This window comes from Canis lupus, chromosome 12 (genome assembly GCF_003254725.2).
Source record: "Canis lupus dingo isolate Sandy chromosome 12, ASM325472v2, whole genome shotgun sequence".
NCBI lineage: Eukaryota > Metazoa > Chordata > Mammalia > Carnivora > Canidae > Canis > Canis lupus.
The window spans coordinates 67,539,675-67,567,355 of record NC_064254.1 but is presented as its reverse complement, the minus strand read 5'-3'; the positions used below and the strand labels follow the sequence as shown (position 1 = coordinate 67,567,355).

Here is a 27,681-nt window from a genome sequence, read left to right as displayed (position 1 = left end):
GGCACCTGGGTGGCTCAGCGGTTGAGCGTCATCTGCCTTTGGCTCAGGTCGTGATCCTGGGGTCCTGGAATCAATTCCCCCATTGGGCTCCCCATGGAGAGCCTGCTTCTCCCTCTGCCTGTGTCTCTGCTCTCTGTGTGTCTCTCAAGAATAAAGAGATAAAATCTTGAAAAAAAAAGTTGAAATGTGTAACCCCTATTATATATATTTTTTGGACACTGGTGCTATAGTACAAACCCTAATTTTCTATTAGTTTGTTAAGTAAAGTACACGTTGTTAAACGGTTTATAAACAAGCAAGAAGGGTATGTAATAGATTAAAATTTTCCCATGCCATTTGGCCATTTTATTTTATTTTTTAAAAATATTTTATTTGACAGAGAGATAAAGCCGGAGAGCACAAGTGGGGCAGGGGGTTGGGGAGTGGATGGCAGAGGGAGAGAGAGAAGCAGACTCCCTGTTGAACCAGGGACTCCTTACTTCTGGGCTTGACCCAAGGACCCTGGAATCCTGACCTGAGCCAAAGGCAGATGTTTAACTGAGCCATTTTAAAGTTAGTGCCCCCCGATTTGGCCATTTTAAAGTTAGTGGAGCATTGTTGACAGCTTTACCGATATTATTTTAATAGGGGCTTAAATGACCTTTAATACCCATTATGTCATGTTTTGCAGAGGGGTGAGGTGGAGATGGAGGTGGAGGTTTGGGGGACAGGTAGCATTTTTTTCCCTATCATTATAATGTTTTTATAACTTAGAAAATAACATATGGACATAAAAATTTGAATATGTTGATACAGTTATATTTATTTCAGTGGGATTGAATTAATCATTTTTCTCTCCTTCCACTGTTTTAGTGATTTCCTATTTAATATTAACTACCAGGAATGTATCCTGATTTCTTTCTGTGCCAAAAGAGGCTTACCAATAATTCAAATGTACACATAGTCAGTGACATTACACAAATGCTTGAAGTGCTAACTTTTTATAGAACAGTAATGATTTAGGAGTGCCTGTCTGGCTCAGTTGGTAGAGCATGCGACTCTTGATCTCAGGGTTGTGAGTTTGAGCCCCATGTGTGTGGCATGGAGTTTACTTAAAAAAATAAATAAATAAAAAACCAAGAACAGTAAAGATTTAAGGATCTTTTTTTTTTTTTTTAATCTCTCATTCTGGTAGAGAATAAAACTAGTACTGTTTTTATGCAGGCTTTCAAACATCAATGCTTTTTACCTTTCAGTCCTATTTTATGGAAATCTTAATAGTTCCAGCAAATCGAGTCATTATACCCACAATAACATTGTCACATTCACCCCCAATATCAGTGCCATTTGGTTGACCTTGTTATTCAAATAATTTTTCTTTGCATCATTATCGGCCTTTAGTAAGTAATTTTTAAAATGTAAAGAGTTTATTGCAGACTTGTGTTTTATTGCTATAGATATTAGCAAATACTATATATCATTATAGCATGTTTTATTTTTCTTAATCTTTAGCATATTATTAAGTTTCATCGTGCATCAAAAGCAAATAAGAAGCCCATGCAGTTGCCAAGATCTATGGTTAAATCATTACTTTACCAGATTCTTGATGGTATCCATTACCTTCATGCAAATTGGGTGCTTCACAGAGATCTGGTAAGTATGTTTCTTTTAAATTGATCAATATCCCCTTCTCTTAAAAAATACCTTTTCTTCTGGTACAATTATTATAAACATTAATTGTAGAAAATTTCAAAAGCTCATATAAGCAAAAGGGAAGGAAATAAAATCACCTATAAGTCTACAAATTAAAAGATTACTATTATTAACATTTAGTGTATGTGCTTCCACTATATTTATGCCTGGCTATAAAGTGTCAGTGTGGTTTTAAACGAATGATTGGGGAAAAAAAAAATGATTGGTATAATCCTAATGGAATAGTAATATGTGACTTTTTTTTTTCATATGTGACTTTCAATACATTTTGTTTTTCATGTTATTGCTCCTTATTAGTAAAAACATTAAAAATTAAAGATTGAGTTCTCGTTTTTCTCCTTAAGAGCTAAGTTGAAATAATGACATTGTATACAGTAAATAGAATGTTGTTATCAGTATTATCAATGAATGTTGTTATAAGTATTATCAACAAATCAAATGTTTGGTTTTACTTTTTTTTTTAGTACACATGTAATAAACATTTATTAATGTCAAATTCTAGTTATCTTTGCATGATTGTCATTTTTAGTTTATGTTGATGAGATCTTTTTTGTTTGTTCATAAGAAAATATGAGTACTGAATAGTTGTAATATCATGAGTTTTAACTTCCAATTAAGGGAAGTTTTATTCTCCAACTCTCCTTGAAAAAGTGGTTTCATGATCATTATTTCTTAGGCCTGTGGAGATTCTAGGGAGGTGGTGGGGATAAATCTAGGTTGACTCAGTTTTACTAATTGAAGAAAAGTATTTGTTATAGAAAGGAACGATCTACCTGTCAGTCGGGCCTTATCTGATTTGAGCCTTATCTGATTTGACTATCTCTTGCTGTGACATTGAAGTTAAATTGGAACCAAATGACAGTGACCAAAAAAGATGGATTTACCATTTCAACAAATGTATTTTCACCTTAAAATTTTGAACTATGATTCTCAAAGACTTCCACCTATCCCCTTTGCTATTAACCATGAACCAGCACATTTTTACATGGGTACATGGGTTCTAGATGAAAACTTCCATCGTAAATGGTTTTAGATTTTTGCTACGTACTTGATGTAACCGACGTGAGTTATTTTTGAGGTCATGATCATATTTGAATCATCAATCAGAATCTCTTGAAGATTAACTTCAACTCTTCTCTTTTTTCCACAAGATTGTATATTTTATTCTAAACAGCATAGACTGACAGATTTTATTTCTGATGTTGTCACCTGAGGATCCACTAATACTAAAACTTGGTATGACTAGGACTTAGTTTCATCCTAGTTGGTTAATTGCTGCTTCAGCGTCTATTTTAATTATGGACTCACCCTCCTCTCCGCCTAGAGAGTTTTACCTCTTGCACTATAGGGTAAACTTCGGTATCCATTACCAAAAGACCATCCAGTCTTGTCAGTTTCACCTCTAACATCTCTTCCATTTGTTCATTTCCATCCTGAGTGTCTCATTCCTAGTTCAGGCCTCTCTTGTCTCTTCTTTGCAGTGTGGTGCTAACCTCTTATCTTGCCTCCTTGCAAACAGTCTCCCTTCCATCCATTTTGCACCTTCTGAGTAATTATATAGCTCCTGCCCTGCTCGAGAACTTTGAAATAGTTCCTCATTGCTTACAGACTAAAGCTCTAGTTCCTTATTGGGCTTTCAAGGTCATTACAGATAGAGCTCCTACTGCCTTCAGAATTTTTCTTTATCCCCGTAATCTTCCATTTATACTATTGATTGTTCCCTGTGTCATCCTGAGATTCCCTGCCCCAGTGACCTTTATTTGTTACCCCAGCTCTACATATTCAAATAGTGTCTGTCTTTGAGGACTTGCACAAATGTTAAAACTTACCCTCATATCCATTCCTACTTGCAAATCATGTCTCCTTGTTGATTGCTATTGTACTTCTTGACCTCCCTTATGGCATTTATTTGTTAGTATTATAGTAATTTATGTAGCTGTCTTAGAACATCTTCTAGACCATACACTTCTTGAGAGAGCAGGGTCTGTGATTCATTTTGGCACACTAGTATTACCCGAGTAAACAACAGGTCCTGAGGAAATATTTCGTCAGTGAGTGAATATGAGTAAGAATACCGATTATTATGGTATGCTTTTGGATCAAGTAACATATATATATTTCAACACACTGTCCACAATAAACATTTATTATTAGCTTGTATGTTTAAAGCATGAGGGATGGGGACACAAATATGACTCCATCAAAGATCTCAGGAGTTTACTCTGAAGGAAGAAATATGACATACACACAAACAGTTATGCCATAAGATAGATGAGAAAGAATGTAATTATGGCTATGTGACAGGCACAGACTAAATGCTACTCAAGGTTAGAAGAGGTTATGATGGGGGGATGAGGGAAAGCTTCAGAGAGCTGCCCCTTGAGCTAGACACTGAAGGATAAGTAAAACTTAAATAGAGATTTGAGGAAGTGAAGCTTGCGTCTTGCACCTCAGACTACTCGGCCATACTGACCCCCTAAGTAGGGATTTGAGGGAGCAGTGTTGGGTGTAAAAACTTCTGAGGTGAGAAAGCACTCAAAATACCTCACAAAAGGTATGGAGTTGTCTGATTCCAACATGGATAAGCTAAGTTGTGGTAGTTATGTGGTTAAGACTAGAAAGATACTGGTTAGAGCCTGATCAAGGCAGCCCTAGATATCAGGCTAGGGAGTTTGTTCTTAGTATGAAAAGCCTATGAGCAACAGAGGTGCCTGGCTGGCTCAGTCGGTAGTGCATGCAACTCTTGATCTCAAGGCTGTGAGTTCAAAACTCATGTGTGAAAAAAAAAACAACAAAACTCGTGTGTGGTGTAGAATCTACTTTAAAAAAATTGAGAGCAACAGAATGAAAATTTTTTCCTGGGGTAAAAATTTTTTTCCAATTAAAGGAGCCACCACATGATGATGATGATGATGATGATGATGATGATGATGATCATTACCTCATCCATAGCATAAACAGTGTTGAAAATATATTCTGAATGTGGTTCTGACCTCAGAGCGCATTCATAATTTACTCAACATTCACTGAATGTCTCTATTCTTCAGTTAAGTAACTAATAATATTTGGAACTTTGAACTAGTAGGAATGTACCTGTGGGCAGCCTGCTTAGTTCTTTTCCCTGATCATGAATCCATGAGAGCTGAACCATATTGTCATGGTTTTGCTAAAGTTATTTTCAGGAGTAGATGATTTAAACTAATGTTTACTTTAGATATATTCTGTATTAGGTATAGAAATATAAAGCATATTAAATATAAATGTGTTAAACATGTGATGTGGACATTTGAAAAATTATTTTTGTCTGTGAGCTTAATAGAGTTGCAATTTTAGTCAATGAGTGGTTTATTATTTTAATGCTTCATTTCCTATTGCTATAAGAAATTTGACTTAAAAAAAAGAAATTTGGCTTTACACTATTTGTTAGTCACAATTGTTTCAGAGTATGGACTGGACTGTCTTTAAATTTTCATTTGACGATGTGTGAAACCTGCAAGATCCATATAATTACAGGTGTTAGAGTAAATGTAAGTTTGCAATGTATTAGTATGACCTCCAAAATTTAAAAAGTAGATTATAATCAGTGTTTTGGACTCTACAAACAGAGACATTATATCATCAAAGAAGGCTGGGATTTTTCATTGTGATTGATTACATATCCAGAATAGTATTTAGTTATGTCATTTGGATCCCAGAATTTAAAACCAAAATAGAGAATTTAAATAAAGTCACTAAAAAGATTACTTATATTGAGGAATTGCTTTAAAAGGAAAGGAGAAGAGGAACTAAATATATTCATCTTGGCCAAGAGACAGAAAAGTAGAGACATGAGTCTATAAATATTTGGAACTTGTAAACACCAAGGGAAAAAAGATGTATTTTAATTTTACAGCAGGATATAGCTAAGAGTAAGAAGATGAAATATAGGATGACTCACTTTTATGCGATTACTATTCTGGTAGGCTGGAAGGATGCCAAGATATAGTTTATCCCTTTTTCAGAATTATGAGCTTCTGGGGAACAAGGATCATATCTTACTAATTTTTGTATTCATAGTGTTGGTATATTGTTTGTGTTTTAAGTTGCTTGAATTTCAGCAAAGCATCTGGCAATCGCATAGTATTCTTTAGCAAAGGTAGAGAAATACTGGCTAACTGATGGTATTGTTAAGATTTATGGCTCCTTAGTTACTTGGTATTGCTACTGAATCAGTGGCATAAACTGAACTATAAGTTAAACTATCTCTTTGTCGCTTTCATGTCTCAGTACCTAACACATGGTTAATGCTAGGTCTTTATTGAATGAAAGATCTGAGTAAATGCTCCAGGGCCCTGGCCCGCTCTGTCTTTTAAAAAATATTTGTGGGGGTCCCATCCCAAAACTCTACCTTCAGGTTTGAATGGGTAATTATTGTTCACAATAGCGGGTGAATTTGTACTCTTTTGAAGTCTATGGGCACAAATAACTATATTGTCCTCAAACATGATGAAATTTTATGAGATTCTAGTTGAGGAGGAAGTTAATTTTGGCAATCAAAAATTGCTTCTGTCATAGACCTAAAGACTTATTTTATTAGAAATTAACAGTAATAATAATGCATAGTATAATGTACCGATTATCCTTTCCTTTTTGCAAACATTCTTCAGTGATTTATTTCCAGAATTTGGTATACGTTCCTTACATTTCCCCTCCTGTCCTGTGCCCTTCATTCCTTCCCTACCTGCTACTGAACCACAGGTTAAATCTATTTAAATCTAGAGGATGTGTTCAATTGAGATCCAGAATTTTTCACTTTGCATATACCTAGAGATCCCATCTTTGTTATACAGTTTAAGTCCTATCCTTCTCACTACTGCTTTCTTATTTTTCACGCATTTGTGTCAAACAAAGGCAAAAATGCAAAGAAAAATTTAAGTTTCCCACAGTTAGTAGTGCTGCTGCAATGTATTAGGTAGCTGACAAGCAGTGAAAGGACACTATGTGGAAGTATGAAATATTATAGTCCTTTAGCTAAGAGAGAGCTTTTGAAGATGCTTTAGGAACATTGTCTATGGAAGACCAATATACGAAAGTCAAAGATGGTGTCTGATTCCACTCAGCTGGAGGAGAATTACTGTCCCACCTTACTCTGAACTAAAGAGAACAACACAACTGGGTTTTTTTTACTAATACAGTTTAGCATTATTCTGCTGAGTCAGTGGCATTTTTACAACTATATTTTAAAACACTGAAATGCTGACCTAAATAATAATTGATCCCGACAGATCAACCTGAAGAAATCAGGTTTTGTTTGTTTGTTTGTTTGTTTGAAGATTTTATTTTAATTCTGTTAATCTTTGTGAAAGTTTAAATAAGTGCTCAGTGGTTGGTGAATTTTCTAGAAACCTCTGTGTGTAGCACAGCTTCTCTTCATACCTTGTCTGACAAGGAGATATATCAAGTCTTTAATTTTGTCTATATTACACAGGCCCTGAAAAGGTGAACGTGTTATACCACAACGAACCCCGTAAAATCTATCTGGAGCCATCATGCTGACATTTTGAAGAATTTTAGTAATGTTTTAGAGGTTAGCCTTGCTTAGTTCTTATGAAATGAGAGCTTTGAGATCTTACACTTAAAAAAAAATCATTTCTAAGATACCTAATCTTGATCCATAAGCCCCAGTTTACTCACTTGTAAAATGGGAATAATGATGGGTACTTTGTACAGTTGTTGGTCTCCCAGTCTTAATTCCTGAGTTCCTAAGTTCTTCCTAATTCCCTTCTGTATAAGCTTTTGTGCATTCTTTCTGGATCCCATCAGCAATCCAAAGATGCCCTTTCTTTAGTTGCCTTCTTCCCCAGAATTCCTTTAGTCTGAAACTCTAGCCCCTCTGCTTTACACAGTAGAGCCCTATTAGGAACATCTGAACATGCTTCTCGGTGTTTAAAAAAAAAAAGTAGACTGTGTTTCATCCTGTTTATATTTAAACTTTGGTAACATTTTTGCCAAGTCTTCATATTTAAAAATACGAATTAAAAAAAGTTGCTTAAGTGAAATCAAAATTAATAATTTACTTTTCATCCTAATAATTTCATGCTAGTTGAATGACTTTTTCTTTATTATTTTTTATTTGATTTATTAAGTTAACATTCTGCTTATACAATTATGGCAGAAAGTAGTATTTATTTTAATATGACTTCTTCATCATAATTTTTTTTTAGAATGCAGAGCTAACAATGAAAAAGGAAAATACGGCTTGGTTATTTTCTAACTTGCAATTTTAGGTAACTTTGGACAATTACAGATCTTGTCATGCTGAAGCATCACCTTGGGGTTCCTGCTGGTGACCTTTGGTGCCTTACTAGTTCCTAGAGCTAGGTCCTTGAGAGTCTGTGGCTCAGTAGTTCATGTCTGCAGTCTGAAGGCCATTGATGGTCATAATGTCACCCCTGTGCAGTGGCTCCTGTTCTGCCTGGACGTAGGCCTTGCAATGATCATGCAAGATACTATTTCTTACGGTGCTCTGAGTACCGCGACACATACCTTAAAATGTAAGGAGGTATTATTGACATGTTTTCTAGATATGGGCTCTGATTTTTTTTTTTTAAGAGAGAGAGTGTGTGCAAGTGGGAGGCAGAGGTGGAGAGAGAGAGAGAGAGAATCTTAAGCAAGTTCCATGCTTAGTACAGAGCCAGACTTAGGGCTCAATCTCACAACCCTGAGATCATGACCCGAGCTGAAATCAAGAGTCAAATGCTTAACCCACTGAACCGACTGGCACCTGGGTGGTGCCCTGGGATGTTATTTTTATTTTTTATTTTTGGCATGACAGGTTTTCTATCATCCATACCCATAAGCCCATCCTAGGAGCTTTCTGCAGAGTCCTACACATCTGTCGATTTTAGTCGAAGTATAAAGCTGCACCATCTGTTCCACAGACAGGTGATACACACTAAGAACCACACTTCTGAGAGGGCCAACTTTAAAATGTATGAGACCTCTTAAGGTTCAGCTCAGGGACAAGGCTCTTTGGACAGGACAAGCCTGACTTTAGCATAAAGTTTTAGTAGCCACAGTGACAGGAATGGCCTGAACTGCTTAAGAATCAAGGGCCACAGATGGGAGCCCCAGCACTTTGAAGCCTGTGTTTAAAACTGAAGAATCATTTCAGGCATACTATTTTATTAAATTAGTCTTATTGAGGGGCACCTGGACGGCTCAGTGGTTGAGTGTCTGGCTCGGGTCGTGATCCCGGGGTCCTAGGATCGAGTCCCACATCAGGCTCCCCACAGAGTGCCTGCTTCTCCCTCTGCCTGTGTCTCTGCCTCTCTCTGTGTGTCTCTCATGAATAAATAAAATCTTTACAAATAAATAAATTAGTATTATTTGAGGTAGAGTTTACATACAATAAGATGTATCCATTTTAGTTACATATTGATGAGTTTGGACAAATGTTATATACCAGGGTAGTCTCTGCCACAGGCATCCTAGGTGACTAGCACTATAGGGTGATCCCTTGTTGAGCATGGCGGTGTTTTCCTCAAGAGGGGATCTTACATGCATGCACTGATTATTTTATTTCATTGGGAGATTGCATATGATGATTATTTGGGGTGATTGTATTCCCAACTAAGCACTCATCTGAGTAGAAGCTTTCTAGAGGTGAGGGCCATAAATCAATTAAGCACTGTGCATTTTTCCAGGTGCGCTTTTGTTCTCATAACCCTGGCCTGTGGTACGTTTCTGAGAGACATGAGTTCTAATCCTGGGCCTGCCACTGTCTGGGGAACAGTGAACTTGGGAGTAAGGTTGTAGGTCTGTCACCTTTGTGTCTTCAGAGTCAAAAGAGAGGGCTCAGTTTCATAATTTCTACCTCTGACGTTCTTTTTCTCCCACCCGCCCCCCCAAACCAAAGTTCTCCCTTATTTATTGCTGAACCAACTACTGGTGCAGAAGCATAGTTAATAGAGAACGATCACCGCCCCCCCCCACCCCTACCATGAAACATGTCTATTGTTCAGGTAGGCGTGATGTTTACAGAGTGATAGGATATGAGCATGTGACCTTCATGCAGCACAAATACATGTGCCATCTCATGTGCGATCCCTTACAGACCCTGCTTGGCTCCTCTCTCATGTCTCTTCTTGGAGCTGCACCTGATTTTATTGCCAGTCTTCATCTGAATGCACCAGGGAATGGGACGATTCTGCTTTTGCTTCTCCGCGGGAAATCCCTTGATCCCAAAAGCCTTGTGAGAAGACATGACCGAGAGCAGTCAACGGTATACACCACCATGGCAGAGAAAAGGAGACAGGCACTCTACCTCTGGCATTCTTAATTTCTCAGGATGATAAGACTGAATTATTTTATTTGAATATGAATGTCCCAAATAGAAATAGAAAACTGCTTTCTACCAGCATTGCTACTCTGAGGACAGATTGTACTCGTTAATGAGTAAGATAAAATCTGAATGTCTTTGTAGCATTAGTCCTGGCATTGCCATCAGTGTGGGATTTATCTTGATTATACTCTTAGCGACCTTGCAGTTGAGTTAGGTAAATAGCCTTCTAGATACCTGTGTTTGTCTTGCATTAAGCTTTTTTTTTTTTTTTTTTTTTAATAATGGTTGCTTTTTATTGGCTCTTGTTAGAGAAAAGAAAACCTTATCTCTGCTGTCCAGGCCTGTAACCACTCCTAAAAGACAAAAACAAAGAAATGTATTGTTAACTGTTGTGCGGTGCTGGGTTGGCAGGCATTGTTTACTCCTGAACACCGAAGCTTGATTAACATAGGTTATTCAGATTAACCTATTACAGATACCTCTAGACCATTTTAAGGTAAGATGAAATGAATCACAACATTTAATATTGTAGACTGTTTCTGAGTTACAGATAGCCTGCATCTAGCTGTAGATAAATAATTTTGAACTAAGGAGACATTTTTGCTTAGAAACAGCACTTTAAACAGTGGTTAGGTTCTCTGAATACAAAGGCCTATTTTACCCACAATCCAGCTAAGGGTGACACTTACAGAGCTATGGAACCTAATTGTCACTTTAACTGGATTATTCATTTATAACTGGATTTCTGTGGAGGAAGTGCCTGTTCACAGACTCAGAATATTTGCTTCGCAAACATATTTTGACCTCCTAATATGTACCAGGCGCTATGCTAGGGACCGGGACCACAAAGATACATAAAATATAATCCCTCCCCTCAATGAATGCATGATGGGGAAGCTACACAAACGGATCATTATAATATAACAAGGTTTTAAAAACACATGATGAGGTATAGTCAGGGATCAGCCATGCATAAGGTACTGAGCACAGGAGGACACCTGAGCCGTTGGGATGGGGGCTCTCTAAATCTAAAGGAGGAGTAGGAATTTATAAGGTGAAAGGAGGAGGAGGTGAGGGCTGCATCCGAGGCAGAGGAGACAGCATGATTAAGGGCGAGGAGTGAGAAACTGCAAGCCTGTTGGTTATCACTGGAGCCAAGCCAGAAATAATGAGAGAAGAAGTAGAAAAGTAGGGACCGGATGTGGTGATTCTTCACTCTCTTGTGTAGAAGCATGGAATTTTCCTGTGGCCAACTGCAGCTGAGCTGGTCAGGTTTTTGCTTGAGAGAGACCACTCAGACTGGGATATTGTTTTGAGGGCGCCAGGAGAGCAGCTTCATCTGGCTGTTGTAATCAGTTGGTTGAGAATTGATGAAGGCCTGGCAGAGGTAATCAAGATGGACAGGAAGGGAAACAGTAGCTAAATATTTAGGAAGTACGCTAATCAGATCTGAGGATTAGATTTGAGGGATAAAGGACAGGGTGTTCGGGCCTCTGCTTTTGTTGATTGGCTGAAAAGGGAATACCAGAAAAAGAGGCAGTAAAAATTCAGTTTGAACAAGTTGAGATGATTGTGGAGACAACCAGCGGACCATTGACGTAACTCTAAGCTATCCAGAAGGTTAGAGACCTGTGGTTATAGATTTGAGCGTCATTAGCATATGGGTGGTTGCTGAAACTCTAGAATAAACTAAAATCAGGATTCTTAAAATTTTTTTAAAAAAACCTCTAAAGGTCTTTCCCACTGTCTGAAAGTAGAGTGTTCCCATGAAATCTTTTGTAGGCTGAAATGGAGTAAAAGTGAAGAAATGGTAACCATTAATTTACATGGAAAAGTTTTTGAGCTTTCCCAGACCCCAAAAATAACCTCTCTCAGGCTTTTCTGATGGTGTACAATACATCTTGCTAACAGATGCACAAAATAAATCCAGAGAAAGCCCGGATGCTCATAGTTGAAAACTATGGCAGGTTGATGCTGAGTGTGGTCCCGGGGAGGGAGCTTGGTGAGGCCACTCTCGCTGCCCAGGATGCGCTGCCTCCATAACCACTGCTGCAAAACAAATGCTGAACCCGATTTTCACCTTTCACCCTTTATTCCATAAAAGCAAAAATCCTCTTCTTACTTTATTCAGTTGGAAAAAGTAGGTATTAATGCAGGTCTTTTGTAAACGTAGAGTGTGATGGAACATTTGGCAAGCAGGGGATACCCGTATTCAGAAGTGAGTTTGGCATATTTTGGGGTAAGTGCTGACTCTAGTTTCTTGCAACTTTGAAAATTTTTTGTTTGTATTTTTTCTTAAAGATTTTATTTTAAGTGATCTCCACACCCAGCGTGGGGCTTGACCGCACAACCCGACAATCAAGAGTCACATGCGCTACCAACTGGGCCAGCCAGACACTCTGCAACTTCTTTTAAAATTGAAAACTGGGTGCCTGGGTGGCTCAGGGTCCTGGGATCAGTCCCACATCAGGCTCCCTGCTCAGCGGGGAGTCTGCTTCTCCCTCTTCCTCTGCCTGCTGCTCCGCCTACCTCTTTTCTCTGTCAAATAAAATCTTTAAAAATAAAATTAAAATAAAATTGATAACTTGCCTACCAAAGGACTCTAAGTACCAGCCATTGACAATTTCTATTCATTCATCCAGTAAATATTTATTAAATACTATGTCCCCAGATTTCAGCAGATACAAAAAGTGGTAACAGAAGTATCTTCCTTGCCCTTTGGGAGGTTCCAGTCACAATGACAGATTCTCTATATTTTTAAATCCTCTACTATCAATGAGGCTATTTTAAGGGATAAACAGTTATGAGAAACTGATGCTCTTAGCAAATGACTGTTGTGTTTGCTAAGGAAAAAAAATGCACACATATCTCACTCTGAGTGCTTTGCTCAATTTGTCACAACACAGAATCCTTTTTGTTCAAGGTGAACAATAGAGAACAGTATAAAAAGGAACATGAACTGAGGGTTTTCTCCTGGGAATGTACTTCTGTATCAAATGTGAGGAGAGTTGTGCCACTACTGTGTTTAAATAAAAGAATCGTTGTAGCCATCAATATTAGGCCAGCACTATTCATTGTTCAGAAACTAGTCTGATTGATATTCTGATTGGTTTTATCCCGATTACTCAGGATCAGAGACAATTTCGTCTTTTTCCTGTCTTCTTTATTGGTGCTGCTAAGAGTCATCTTGTGGCTTCATACTTTTGTTCCAAATGTCCTGGGGTGGGGAGTGCAAAGGAAATGTAGTAGGATAATTGTGTATCTTTAGGCTGTTCTTTTATGAGGTGCCAATTAACTAAAATAAATTTAACCCTGTGGAAAAAAATGGATTCCGCAGAAGGAAAAAGCAAATCTGAAGTACATGTAAAGCATCGTGAATGTCAAGAATTACTTAAATTCTGCTAAAATGCAGATATTTCAAGAATAGTCCCTAAGTAATCATATTGCTTATCACATGATTTCCCTGACTTTTGCCTTTAAAATATAATTTAACCAAAATGAACCCTGCAGCCTTGATTTGTCTATCCGATTTTATTGCTGATAACTTAAATGCGAGGCATCCAACTCCTGCCATTTCTGCTGTTTCTATGGTAACAAAAGTGTGCAAACCCAGCAGTATCACTTTCTTTCACAGCTGGCATTTTGTGTTCCCAGTAAGAGGAGTTTTAGTAAAGCATAGTCTGTGTTAATTGGGATGTAAGTAGGTCAGAACAATTTTGGTATCCTTTCTTCCTTCTTTCAGGTATGTGTGGGTGTGCGTGCGTGCACATGAGCTGCAGTTGCCTTAATTTTTTTTTTAAAGCATGTACTTTCACTTAAATGAGTCCCTACCAAAGTCTTTTGAAAATTAAACATAATATCTGTAAATATGACTCGGTTTGGAACCTTGAGGATCAGGTGCAGTTCTGAGCCTTGCCCCAGACCTGTAGGCCCTTGAGTGTTTCCGTTAAGAAAAAGGAAATATGATTGATATGAGAATGCTTTGAAAGGGTAAATGCATCGTACTGGTGGTTATAGCATTTATTTTGTTGTTATAATTGTTATTTTGAAATACCAACTATCTTGTGACCTTAACATTCATTTACTTGGCCTGGGTAGTAGGCGGGAACATGTAACCCCAGTTAAGGGGTGCATGTTTAAAAACGACTTCCCATGCAATTCTAGATCTTAACTTGACTATAGGAGCCCTTCTGTGGATACTGCCCAAGCTCTGGGTTCCTTTCTTAGGTTGTACAAGGGAGCTTATAGCCCCTGCTCCCCTAAATTGCCCTCATTGCCTCTGCCATCAACTCAGGCTCTACAGGGGGACCCCACACCTAGAGCTTCCATAGGCTTCAAGTATCTTATATAAAGTGTTTTGTTTTGTTTTGTTTTAAGATTTTATTTGTTCATGAGACACACAGAGAGAAAGAGGCAGAGACACAGGCAGAGGGAGAAGCAGGCTCCCTGCAAGGAGCCCAATATAGGACTCGATCTCAGGACCCCAGGATCAAGCCCTGAGCTGAAGGCAGACCCTCAACCACTGAGCCACCCAGGTGTCCCTATAAAAGGTATTCTTTACAAACTTCAGTACAGGGGCTCCTGGGTGGTTCAGAGCATGATACCAGGGTCCTGGAATTGAGCCTGCTTCTCAGGCTTCTCCCTCTCCTCCTTGGCTCATGCTCTTTGTTGCTATCTCTGTCTCTCTCAAATAAATAAATAAAATCTTTTAAAAAAACCCAAAAACTTCAGTACAGCTAGACTCGTCTCTCTCTGTAATCTCACTCCATTGTGGTACTCATATTGTGTGTCTACATAGCATGACTGCGGGAACTTGTGAGAGTTAGCTCACAGTGATCTAAGACCAGCCCACGGCTTTTCTCCCATTCAAATGCTCATAATCTATTTTCATTTCTTATAGGAAGCGACTTTGCTCCCCTATCCCATACGTTGTATTTTTATCTTACAGGTTTATTTTGAAAGGATTTAAGATAAAAATTTAGGAATTACAAGTAATGTAGCAAAGGGTATGTAAGGTGCTTTATTTGATAATTTGATAATTTTACAAAATTCTAATTCTGCCTTTACCTTCTTTTGACGTATTTGGGTCTCATTTACTGTGTCTGGCTTCTTCTGTAAATGGACAGAAGTTGCCTCTTCCTATCTTTTCATTCTATTGCACCTAAATACCACCTCTTCCTCTTTAAGTTCCCTTAGCTTCTAGAACCCTGTGCTGTTTTCTTAACTTGGTTGCTCCTTCACAGCTTTTCTCCTTGGCTCTTTTTTCTCTAACCTTCCTTTATTCCTCTCAGCATTATTTATTTTTATTTAAAAACAATACAATTTCTCTGGTGAGAAATAATACCCCAAAATACAAAACCAAACATTACAGAAATATATGATTTTGTGAGAAAATGATAGTCTCTCCAATATCCTGCTATCAGAGATTTGGCAAAATGCCAAAATCTATATTGTATGACCTATAAAAATTATGGCAAGATTGATAATATATAATAAAATGATGCTAATTCTAGTCATGTAAGGACTGGTCTTTCCAAGTTCCTGCATCATTCTGTATGATTGACATCTCCCCCACCCCACCCGCCCCACGCCACCAGCATCTGCACCTTACCTCTCTACTGCTCCCCTGGTGCTAATTCTCTTCCTGTCACATTGATTCCAGCCACATTGACCTCTTGCTCTTTCTCTGGTTAGCTAGCCTGCTAGCTCACCAGGGTTTCTCCTCACTGCTCTACATCATGACCGTGTCCTTCTGCAAATCTTGTAGGAGCCCTCATCTACTCTCAGAGCACAGGCCAGGCGGTGCTCAAGAATTTACCAATTTCGGCTCTCAAATGACTTGTGCCAAAAGCAGAACCATCAGGAACAGCAGGCAAGCCCTCTGTTGGGTTTCCTCTCTTTGGAATCATCAGTGCCTTATTCTGTGCTTCCCAATGCCCAACGGTCTCCCTAGCAAGTCTCCAGTTCAGCAGGCGAGCTCGTCTCAAACCTTTCAAGTTCCCCTTCCCTTTGCCTAGACTTTCTTTCCTTAGATTCCAGTGGCTGATTACTTTTTTCTTTCTTTCTTTCTTTCTTTCTTTCTTTCTTTCTTTCTTTCTTTCTTTCTTTCTTTCTTTCTTTCTCTTTCTTTCTTTCTTTCTTTCCTTTTTTCTTTTTCTTTTTCTTTCTTCTTTTCTTCCTTTTCTTTTCTTTCTTTTCTTTTCTTTTCTTTTCTTTTCTTTTCTTTTCTTTTCTTTCTTTTCTTTTTTTAAGATTTTACTTACTCGTGAGAGACACAGAGAAAATGAGAGGCAGAGATACAGGCAGAGGGAGAAGCAGGCCCCATGCAGGGAGCCCGACATGGGACTCGATCCCAGGACTCCAGAATTACACCTTGGGCTGAAGGCAGGCGCCAAATCGCTGAGCCACCCAGGGATCCCAAAAGTCTTTTTTTTTTTTTAAGATTTTATTTATTCTTTCATGAGAGACACAGAGAGAGAGAGAGAGAGAGAGGGAGAGAGGGGGGCAGAGGGAGAAGCAGGCCCCATGCAGGGAGCCCAAAGTGGGACTTGATCCCAGGTCTCCAGGATCACACTGCTGAAGGCGGCGCTAAACCGTTAATTACTCTATTTCTTCAGATCTTCTCCCAAAAGTTACCTTCTCCAGGAGCCATTCTCTGAGCAATTTAAATATAGTGTGTATTATTGTTGAAAGCAACACCCTTCCAGCAGTGCATATCCCCATTCCTTGCTTTATTTTTTTGTCTTTATTGTCTTCATATATGACATATACAAAAGAGTATTTGAACATTATGTACCTTACAAAGCATAACAGTCAAGAGCCTGTCACTTACCTCAGTAATGAACATTATCAATAGCTTGCTTCTGTATACGTTCCCCCCCATCCCATCCTATCCTCTTGCCTCCTCAAGAAGTAACAAATATCCTAAATTTTGAATCCATTATTCACTCCTTTTAAAAAACAGGTTATCACATTTGTATGTGTGCCTAACTGTATATTCTTTAGATTTGCTTGGTTTTAAGATTTATGAAAATGGCATTCTACTGTATATAGTTTTCTAAACTTGCTTTTCTTACTCAACATAATGCTTCTAAGATTTGAACTTTTTTTTACCTTTATTAAGTAACCTCGGAATTTTCACTGCTGTTTTAAAATTCATTGTATGATTCTACCACGATTAATTTCTCCATTTTTCTATTAGCTGGAAATTTGGGTTGTATCCAGATTTTTTTGTATTACAACCTGTACTGCTATGAACATTCTCTAGTGCGTCTAAAAATGGAATTACTGGGTTGAAGGGTATGCAATTGTTCAGGTTTGCAGGATGGTGCCAAATTGTTTTCCAAAGAAGTTGTACCAAGTTACTCTCTTACCAACAATGTATTGGAGTTCCCTTTGACCCACTTCCTACTCAACAGTTCTCAATTTTTAATCAATATCCTAGGGGTAAAGTGGTATCTCATTGTGATCTTAATTGCATTTCTCTCATTATTGATGAGGTTTAGCATCTTCATAGTGGTTAAATGTTTCTTCTTTTGTTAAATGCCTGTTCGGACATTTTGCCCATTTTTCTATTAAGTTGTTTTTATATTGATTTGTGGGAGTTCTTTATTCTGGATACAAAATCTTTATTACTTATATGTATTGGGAATACTTCTGCCAGTTTGTGCTTTGTCTTGTTATTTTCTTCATTTTTGATGATTGAAAGTTATTTTAATAGATTTATCAGCCTTTGATGATTATCTTTTGTATCTTAAGAAATTCTTTTTTTTTTTAATTTTTTTTTGAACATTTTAATTTATTTATGACAGTCACAGAGAGAGAGAGAGGCAGGGACATAGGCAGAGGGAGAAGCAGGCTCCATGCACCGAGAGCCCGACGTGAGATTCGATCCCGGGTCTCCAGGATCGCGCCCTGGGCCAAAGGCAGGCGCCAAACCGCTGCGCCACCCAGGGATCCCAAGAAATTCTTTCCTACCTAAAGTCAAAAAGATATTCTCTATGTTCCCCCCAACACCATAATTTAAAAGTTTTGCTTTTCATGTTTAAATCCTTAATCTTGGTTCGATCTCGGGTTTCAGCACCAAAAACAAAAACAAAACAAAACAAAAATAAATCCTTAATCTGCTTGAGATTTTTGTGTGTATGGTATGAGGCAAGCATTGATTTTATTTATTTTTTCCCATTTGACTGACCTGTTGTGCCAACACCATATAATGAATGGTTCCTCTTTTTTCCACTGATCTGAAGTTCTTCTCCCAGTGTCATGGTTCCATCTGGGCTCTGTATTCTATCCCATTGATCTGTTTGTCTCTCTGTGTACCAGTATCAAACTGTCTTCATTATAATATGGCTTTAAAATAAATCTTGATGTCCTATTTTGAGCCAGATTCTTCTCATCATCCCCTATCCCTTGCTCTTCATGAGTATCTTGGCCATCCTTAGGTCTTTGCTCTTCCACATACATTTTATTTTATTTTATTTTATTTTATTTTATTTTATTTTATTTTATTTTATTTTATTTTATTATTTTATTATTTTATTATTTCATTTCATTATTTTCTACATACATTTTATTTATCTTTTTAAATTTTTTTAAAAATTTTTATTTATTTATGATAGTCACAGAGAGAGAGAGAGAGGCGCAGAGACACAGGCAGAGGGAGAAGCAGGCTCCACGCAGGGAGCCCGATGTGGAATTCGATCCCGGGTCTACCAGGATCGCGCCCTGGGCCAAAGGCAGGCGCCAAACCGCTGCGCCACCCAGGGATCCCCTACATACATTTTAAAACCAGCTATTCAAGTTACACACACATGAAACTTTGATGGAATTTTTATTGAAATTGCATTGAATTTACAGATAAGTATGGGGAGAATTGATGTCTTTATAGAGTCTTCTTACCTGTAAATATGGCCTCTTAATTTAGAACTTATTAATGTCATTTAAGATCAAGTTTCAAGATTTTCTGTATAAAAATCTTGTATATCCTTTACTATATTTATTCTTAGGTACCTTATAGTGTTTTTTTATTGCTATAGAAATTCTGCCTTTGAAAATTTTATTTCCTCCTTTTTTTTTTGTTGATAATATAGAAATGCAGTTGACTTTTTCATATTGTTCAGTCAGGCAAATATCCTACTAAACTCTCCTACTATTAATAATTTATTTCTAAATACTTAGAGTTTTTATGTAAATAATTATGTCATCTGCAAATAACAATAATTTTGTTTCTGCCTTTCCAATCCATATCCCTGTAATTATTGTTTTATAGCACTAGACTTACAGTGCAATGTTGATTTTAGAAGCTGTAATGATAGGTATCCCTGCATTAGTCCCGATTTTAGAGGGCATGCTTCCAATGTTACTTCTCAGTTTTTGATACATACCCATTATCAGGTTAGGGAGGTACTTTTCTAGTCCAACTTGCTGAGAGGTTTTATCATGAATGGATCTTAAATTTTATCAACTGCTTTTTCAGCCTCTATCAAGATAATTATATCATTTTTCTTCTTTAATATATAAATATGGTGATGGATATATATAGGGTTTCTCATGTTAAGCCATCCTGGGATTCCTGTTAATGGTCTTTGACTTAATAATACTTTGTTTAATATTTTTGTATGTAGGGCAGCCCAGGTGGCTCAGGGTTTAGCGCCACCTTCAGCCCAGGGCCTGATCCTGGAAACCTGGGATCGAGTCCCACTTTGGGCTTGCTGCATGGAGCCTGCTTCTCCCTCTGCCCGTGTCTCTGCCTCTCTCTCTCTCTGTGCGTATCTCTCATGAATAAATAAATAAAATCTTTTAAAAATATAGTTTTGTATGTATGCTCATAAGTATTTGTATCTATATTCATGAGGTTGGCCTGAAATTTTTCTTTCTCATGCTTTGAGTTTGCTACCAAAATTATACTGGCCTTCTAGAATGTATTGGGAACATTCCCTCTTTTTCTGTTCTCTGCAAATGCTTGAATAAGATTGAACAAGCTGTTCACTGAAAATTTGGAGAACTTGCTACTGTGATCATTTGGGGTTTAGTGTTTTCTTGGTACAAGATTTTTAACTATAATTTCAATTTATTTAGCACTTATTGGTTTCTTAAGTTTTTCTAATTCATTTTGAGTCAATTAGTAGGTTACATATTCCCAATTTTGTCTATTTTCTAGACATTCTAAAATTAGTTGATACGGAGTTCTTGTAGGGGTCTTTTATCTTTCTAACCTCCATTGGACCTGTATTTATGGTCATTCTTGTAATTTGCCATGTTTATTTGGTTATTTTCTTTTTTTTTAATTTTTTTATTTTTTTTTATTTGGTTATTTTCCATGTTTATTTTCTCTTATATTAGTTGTCCCAGAGGCTTCATAAACACTATCTCATTCCTAGATTTCTGCCCTTATCCTTAACTTTTTTACTTCTACTTTCTTTTGGATTATTTTGGTACCTTTCATAACCTGCCTGATATTCTAAAAAGCAGTTTGCCTGTCTTCCCCTACTAGATTTTAAAGCTCTTAGAAGTCAGTGCTTCGTATCTTATTATTTTTTCTTTCCAGAAAGTCTACAGCACGATATTTTATCTATAATAGATCTTTGATAAATTGTTGTCAAACTTGAATCTTGACGGCTTGGGTTTTGTCTACTGCTGTTTTCTCTTTCCACTGTGATAAACTAATTTTGTCTCATGTCTTCTTCAGTCATCATACTCCAGGGACGGTAACTTTCAAATCAAATCTTCTTATTTCCACTCCCTTGGCTAGTGTAACTTGGGCATCTCACACTGTTCCCCCTCCCTAGCCAGTACCTCTCATAACTTTTCCATAATAAAGGCACCATCATTCTTCCAGGTGCAGAAACTCAAAATCTTGCTGAAATTTTGATTACTCTTTGTCTGACTTCAACTAGTCACAAAGTCTGTTAATTTTTACTTTACAGTGTCACTCAGCTCCATACCTACCTCTCTGTTTCAGCCGAGAAGACCTTGGACAAAGCCTAGTCCTGATACTTCCCCCTCTCCTATCATCTCATGGCCTGTCATATAAAGGTCACATTACTTCACCTGGCATTTAAGACTATCCAGAGTCTAGGTTCATTTTACTGCCCCCAACAGGGGTCTTCTGTTTTCTGACCAGAGTTCTGTCCAGGTTACTGTCTCCTAAGCCTCTCTTTCGTAGCCTTTTTCACCTCCTATGGTTCTCTTTCTCTTGCCTTTCTGCTCTGCCATGCTGGTTCCTATTCATTCAAGACCTGGATAAGGGACACCACCCTTGCCCTCACCTCCAAGGAGTATTTCCTTCAACAATGGAAACTCTAGTTAATCACTTCCTCCTTTGAACTGCTTTGTTTTTTAAGTACTGTTGTTTTCATTGAAACTTTAAAAAGAGCCAGCAAATTGGAAGGGATCTAAAAGTAATCTGGTTTAACCTCTTAACTCAAGACCTCACTCCTCTCCATAACTCACACATAGCATTAGCTTCTAATATGATTCAAAGCTCCTGTTTTTTCTTTCTACTTTATGTAACAAGCATCTGGAGGTTAGGAATTTGGTTCATCATGCGCTTGTATTTCCTCTTAAACGTTAATGTTTTTTGTCCCGGGAAGACACTAAAAATATATTCATTGATTGAATAAATGAATCATACATTTTCTCCATAAATAGTTTACAGAGGAGACTGACTTGCCCAAAAGCCTGTTCTACTGCTCCTCTGTTTCCAAATATCTACAAGTGAGGATGACTTACTTGGAGTGGATACATTTGCAACCTGTTTTTTCTTTATATATAGCTCTATATTAGCCTTGGTTTTTACTTTCCTATGTCTTGAAATCATATTTGGAATTTCTCACTTTTGCATGAAAACGCATATGTATTTTAATAATAGAGTCTGTTGTATGTTGATTGTATTTCCTATAGTAGTTTAGAAATATTTAGCAAGGAGTATTCCATTTGATTCATGTAAATGAATACAGTGATGTTGTGGTTAGATATTTTACATAAAAATTTGCAGCCACAAAACCTGTCGTAGGCAGCAACTGGACAGTCTATAATATGTGCAGGTTTTTAAAATATTATTGTTACTTTTGTGGGGTATACAGAAATGATAGTTTTAATTTCTTTATAATTATTTGTATGATATAATTTTGAAAATAAGATGTTTTCAAAGCAAAGATGTTTATAGAAATTTAGCGCTGACTTCAAGTATGTCAAATGCTTTAACTATATAGAGGGTACTTAAATTCTATTACAGTTTTGATGAAAATACAGAAGTGATATTTTCATATTTTAAGAACTTCTTTCCATTTTAGAGCATGTCAAAATAAGCATAGTAATTTGAATGCTCTATTTTTATTTCTAGAAACCAGCAAATATCCTAGTAATGGGAGAAGGTCCTGAAAGGGGGAGAGTCAAAATAGGTAGGTAATTATTTCTAAAATAATTTATTAAGAAACTGAAATGACTGCAAAGGTGGTATCCCTTTTTTAAGATTCGTATTTAAGTAGTTAATTTTAAAATGACTTCTTCATGGCATTTTTAGAAAATATATTGGGAAGTGTAGATAGATAGTTTATAAAACTCCTCAGAGGGTTTATTCCCCAAATAAGGTTCTGTGTTTCTAAGCTGAGGCAAGCAAGCCCACAAAAACTTCATTCCCATATCGTACCCAAGCATGTGTTTATACCATGATTACTGTCTCGCAGTGACCCTGAACATAATCTGCTAAGTCTTGCTTTTGTCTCAGCTTTTCCTGAATGCCTCTTCTCCCACCTGACCTAAAGCACACATCTTCCCAGATACCATTATTCTGCCCCTTGCATGCCTGTGCCAGGTACCAACATGTTTTTTCCAAATGAATCCATATGTTTATAAGACTCTCTTACTTGGTGGTCTTAAGTTAAGGCACCAGCAGGAACTTCATCTATAATATTAAAATTTCCTTTGCAACCCTGAAGGTTGTTCTAAAAGAAATTGGCATCATTTATACCTGTGACATTTTTAGGAAGAAAATGAACTAAAGAAAATGAACTAAAATTACATGTACTAAATGCTCAATGATTTTTGGAAAGATTTTAAAAGAAATTTTGTCTCATCAATCTGCTTTCTTTGCTGTTTGAACATATCATGCTAAGGGTGCTAAGCTGACCTGCTACACATCCATTCCATCCTACTACAACTGAGCCTGCCTGCTGCCCCGTCTTCTACTTCTTCAATTCGTTTGCTAGTCTGGCTCCAGAAAAAGGTGTTTTCAGCCAACTTCCCTTCTTTAAACCTCTATGTTGAGTTTACTGAGATTCAGAATCATAAAAAAATGTTGTCGGTGGTCACTAAGAACCAAGTAGCTACTTCCCTTCCCTTGCCTCCCACCCCACCCCTGGGCCCTCCACAACTCCCCACTTGCTCCTGTGTCTCCCTTATGCTTTTTCTTGTAGGCATTTGAGTCCCTACCTTTTGCTAGATATTGGTGAAGGGGAAAGGGTGGTGGAGGGTGGCCCTCCCTGTGAGAGACAGTGACACAGACAGTTCCCTGCCCAGAGTGGTAAATGCCATTACATGTTACCTCATGCACTTACACAACCACCCCTATGACAGAGGAGGGGAGCTGACTTTGGAGAGGTTGCAGCTTACGTGGCCTCTCCAAGGGAGGACTCGCATTCCAAGTCCAAAGTCTCTTTCCCTGCAAACGTTGCTGCCTAGCAATATCAAAGCTGTCTGCGGTACCCTCACGGAGCACTTTCTGCCAGCACAGTGCTGCCTTTGAAGGGATCTCAGACAAAGAGTGACGCTCCCCTTCTGAGTCCCGTCTGGGCCACCCCACCCCATCCCGCCCCAGCTTCTGAAGATCTTGCTGTACTAAAGCTCTCACACTGCTGTGTCTCCACTCTCTGCTTCCCTAGTTTCTCCTCTTCACCTTTAAACATTCGTAATCCTCTTCCCAGTTCTGGAATAAGCCTTACTCATATCCATTGTGTTTTCTTTACCATTTGTTCATTTTCTGCCCCCTTGTTCCTTTACTTCTAGAACACACAGTGTTCACCCACTGGTTCTACTCACCCTCGTTTGTTATAACCTGCCCTCTATTCCATTGAAACTGCTCTCCAAACGGTCACCTCTGACCTCTGTCTCACCAGAGCAACTGGCGCCTATAGATAGTCACCTTTACTGCCTTAGTCATTCATGTCTGTGACCAGTCTGGCTTCACGACTGTCTTTTCCCTTGGTCTCTGTGACATCACAGAATTCTCTTTTCCCATTCACCACTTTTGCTCACTCTTCTGCATTTTACTCATCATTGGCTTTTCCTCCTATTATTAGCCTTGTGTTTCAAGATCCCCTGGGCGCTGGCAAGGGGTGTGGCCTCCCTCTACAATTACTTCTTTAAGGCCCTGATAAGTTGTGGCCTTAAAATTGTGGGTTCTATAAAAATCATTTCAAGATCTGAATCTCAGATTCTCTTCTCTCACCCTCGCCAAAAGCTCTGCCTTTATTCGGATGCGCTGCTGGCAACCTCTACTCCATTGTTTCAAACCAGATTCACGGTCACCATCCTGGACTCTCCCCTGTTTGTACCGGTCATCATGTTATCCCGGTCACCCGCCCTTCCTGTCTTTTCCCTACCACTCCCAGATGTCTCTAGTTCTCCTCAGCATAAATTCTGTGTTCTAGCCAGGCCCCTTAGTTGCCCTCCTGTTAAGAGTTTGAGAATTGTAATGCTGTCCAAGATTAGGAATAAAAATCAGGGTTAAAAGTAAGCAATAAGCTTAATAGTAAATAATTGTCTAGTAGTCAATCTAGTTGATTAAATTGCTTTTAAATTTTGTTTCAAAAATAAATAAATAAATAAATAATAAATAAATAAATAAATAAATAAATTTTGTTTCACTCGTATGTTACTGTTTAAACACTAGTAATGCCCGGATGCCTATGCTTAACACTTTAATAGTCATTTTTTGAGTGCAAAAGCGCAGTCCAGTGGAAAACGCATCATGCCCTTAGCTGCACCTGAGCCTCCCCGGCCCCAGCAGCCTGAAGACTTCGGGCCTTCCCTGGAACCCTCTTGCTTGCCTGCAACCCCCTTTACTGTTTTGTTTTGGTTTTTTTAAGATTTTATTTATTTATTCATGAGAGACACAGAGAGAGAGAGAGAGACAGGCAGAGTGAGAAGCAGGCTCCACGCAGGGAGCCCAGTGTAGGACTCGATCCCGGGACTCCAAGACCACACCCTGGGCTGAAGGCAGATGCTAAACCACTGAGCCATCCCCCCTTACTGTTCACAGTGACTCCCCCCTGGGAAATCCAGCTTAAGCCCCACGGTCAGTTTCGTCCACTGCTACAGAGGTGTACCAAACACTGTTCCAGCTCAAGCCAGGGAGGAGACATGGCCTGCCCCTCAAGGGACATAGAATCTAGTAGAAGCCACTGGCAACTGGCCTTTGGCCCTTACAGTGCTTATTACCCTGTTGGTTTTTGTCTACTCCATGTTTTTTGTCACCTTCCCTTCCTGTAAGCTCCTTGGTGGTGGATACGGCCTTTTCCTGCTTTTCTCTATCATTTGATACTGTCTAATTAGCACTCACACCTGAATTTTATTACTGCAGTGTATTGAATTGAATAGTTCCACTTACATCTAATTTTAGGAAAACAAACATTAGTAATGTTTAGGTCAGTTACCCTATGTCTAAAGTAGTGATTACTGAGAAAAGGTTTGAAATTCCTCTAAAGTTCACACAATAGACAGGAATTATTACTATCCCTTATACAATGAAAACATACTGTGTATATTATATATTTCAAATTATAGAGGTTTTTTTTTTTTAATTCTTCCCATTTTTCCTTTGCGCATGGTATTATCTCTACTGGATGTCCCATCAATGCGTAAGAATATAGCTGCTAAATTATAACATGGTATTTTTACTTCCTATCCCTATGACCTTGGGCAAGTCATCTAACTGCTTTTGGGTTTGCTTTAGATTCTTCATCTCAGAGGTGGGGAACAACATGCTTACTGAACCAGCATTCGAATGAGGATTAGATGAAGTGATGTATGATATATGTGAAAACCATCTGTAAACTCTATCAAGTGCTTGATAGATAAAAAGTATTTGTTATTTATGAATTTTTTTTAATTTTTAAAAATTTTTATATATATTTTTATATTTATGAAATCTTAAGAAAATTAGTCTCCAGGAACTCATTAGAGTAATAACTATTCTTTATGCTACTTGTGTACACCTCTGATATTTAAATCACCTTCGGTATAGATCTTTGTTAAATCCTGAATTATAACAAATTATCTCTTACATATCCTATACATATTCTTGGTAACATGGTTCTTGGTATCTTATAGAGTGTGCTGGTAATTATACAACAGTGGCTCCCTGGGGGAAAAAAGCCCCAATTTGTAGCATTTGCTGTTTTTCATGATGTAAATATTCCCATCATAGCCAATTTCAAGTCACCAACATGACATCACTGAACTCAGAGTTGGGAAGACATATGTACATATTGGCTCTCGTGCGTCCATAAGCCAACTGCAGCTCACACCAAACCAAGATAGAGTCAGTTTTTAGATGCAAAGGCATACAGAGGTCATAACTAATCATGTTCAGACTATTTCAATTTTATAAAACATTTAAGATGATTAATGTTTCTGAAAGCTGGGGATCTGAAGTCAGACTTAGGTTCTACTTATGACTGTCTTCACTCACTCCATGACCTTGAGCAAGTCAGAATATCTTTAAGCTTCAGTTTCTTGATCAATAAAAGAGGCACAATAATAATAATAATAATATCCACCTCAGAAGGGGAGGATCTGATGCCTGGTTGCAAAGTGAGGTAAAAGGTTGCTTTATAAGGCTAATGGCTATTGTCATCAACCTTGCATGGTTCAAGTAGCATACCAAACTGAGTTTTATATTAATTTATTTCATTTTCTAGCTGACATGGGTTTTGCCAGATTATTCAATTCTCCTCTAAAGCCATTAGCAGACCTGGATCCAGTGGTGGTGACTTTTTGGTACCGGGCTCCAGAACTTCTGCTTGGTGCCAGGCATTATACAAAGGCAATTGGTAAGTTAGTCTCAGACGATTTCCGATCGTAGCACTGAATGATCATGAATACCAAGTGGTACAATAATAATGAAGCTGTTTTGTAAAAACCACTCTTCCATCCCTTTGTCAAAGTCCTCCTGTCTTCTGCATCCCTAGATTTTATATTCTGGTAGATTAGCCTTTTTAACTTTGTAGGAGAATATGGTTCTTTAAAAAGAAGAAAGCATTTCCTGTTAGAGAAGAGACTTACCTGATCCTGTTGTGTTGCTATGGAAATGATAACGCACTGATTTTATTTCCCACTTGCCTACCATTGATCAAGAAGAATTGGAGAGAGGTTTAGTAAGAATTGTTTTCTCCACAAAAAGAAAAACAGAAAACCAGATATAGCGTGATGTTGAAGAGAGCCCCTTCTATCTGGTGGGAAAAGTCAGTCAGTTCTTTCCTCAACAAGAAATAATGTGACTAATTTTTCTCTCCTGCCATTACTGTTATCAGGATGACGGGTTCTTCATTACAGTAGGAAATAGAGTCTGGGTGGATTAGCTGTGCTCAGCATCTTGCCATTTCAGTAAGTGAAAAAAAACTGAGTAAGAGAATCTGTTATAAACACACTCTCTGTAGAATTTA

The 27,681-nt window shown here is 38.0% G+C and overlaps 1 protein-coding gene and 1 long non-coding RNA gene across 11 annotated transcripts in view; one reads left to right on the top strand and one right to left on the bottom strand.

Annotated features, from left to right (window-relative positions):
* CDK19 (cyclin dependent kinase 19) overlaps positions 1–27,681 on the top strand; it is a 158,262-nt gene that overhangs the window by 110,085 nt on the left and 20,496 nt on the right. For all 10 annotated transcript variants that reach the window (XM_049092466.1, XM_025444894.3, XM_049092463.1 and 7 more), the window contains 3 exons: positions 1,492–1,632; positions 22,362–22,419; positions 26,938–27,069. In XM_049092466.1, the coding sequence (XP_048948423.1) occupies positions 1,492–1,632; positions 22,362–22,419; positions 26,938–27,069 (331 nt within the window). The remainder of the gene's footprint in view (positions 1–1,491; positions 1,633–22,361; positions 22,420–26,937; positions 27,070–27,681) is intronic.
* On the bottom strand, positions 10,272–24,705 carry LOC112658672 (uncharacterized). Its single transcript, XR_003135880.3, has 2 exons — positions 24,056–24,705; positions 10,272–10,368 (listed from the first exon to the last, which is right to left on the bottom strand). It is a non-coding gene; the product is annotated as an uncharacterized LOC112658672 (long non-coding RNA).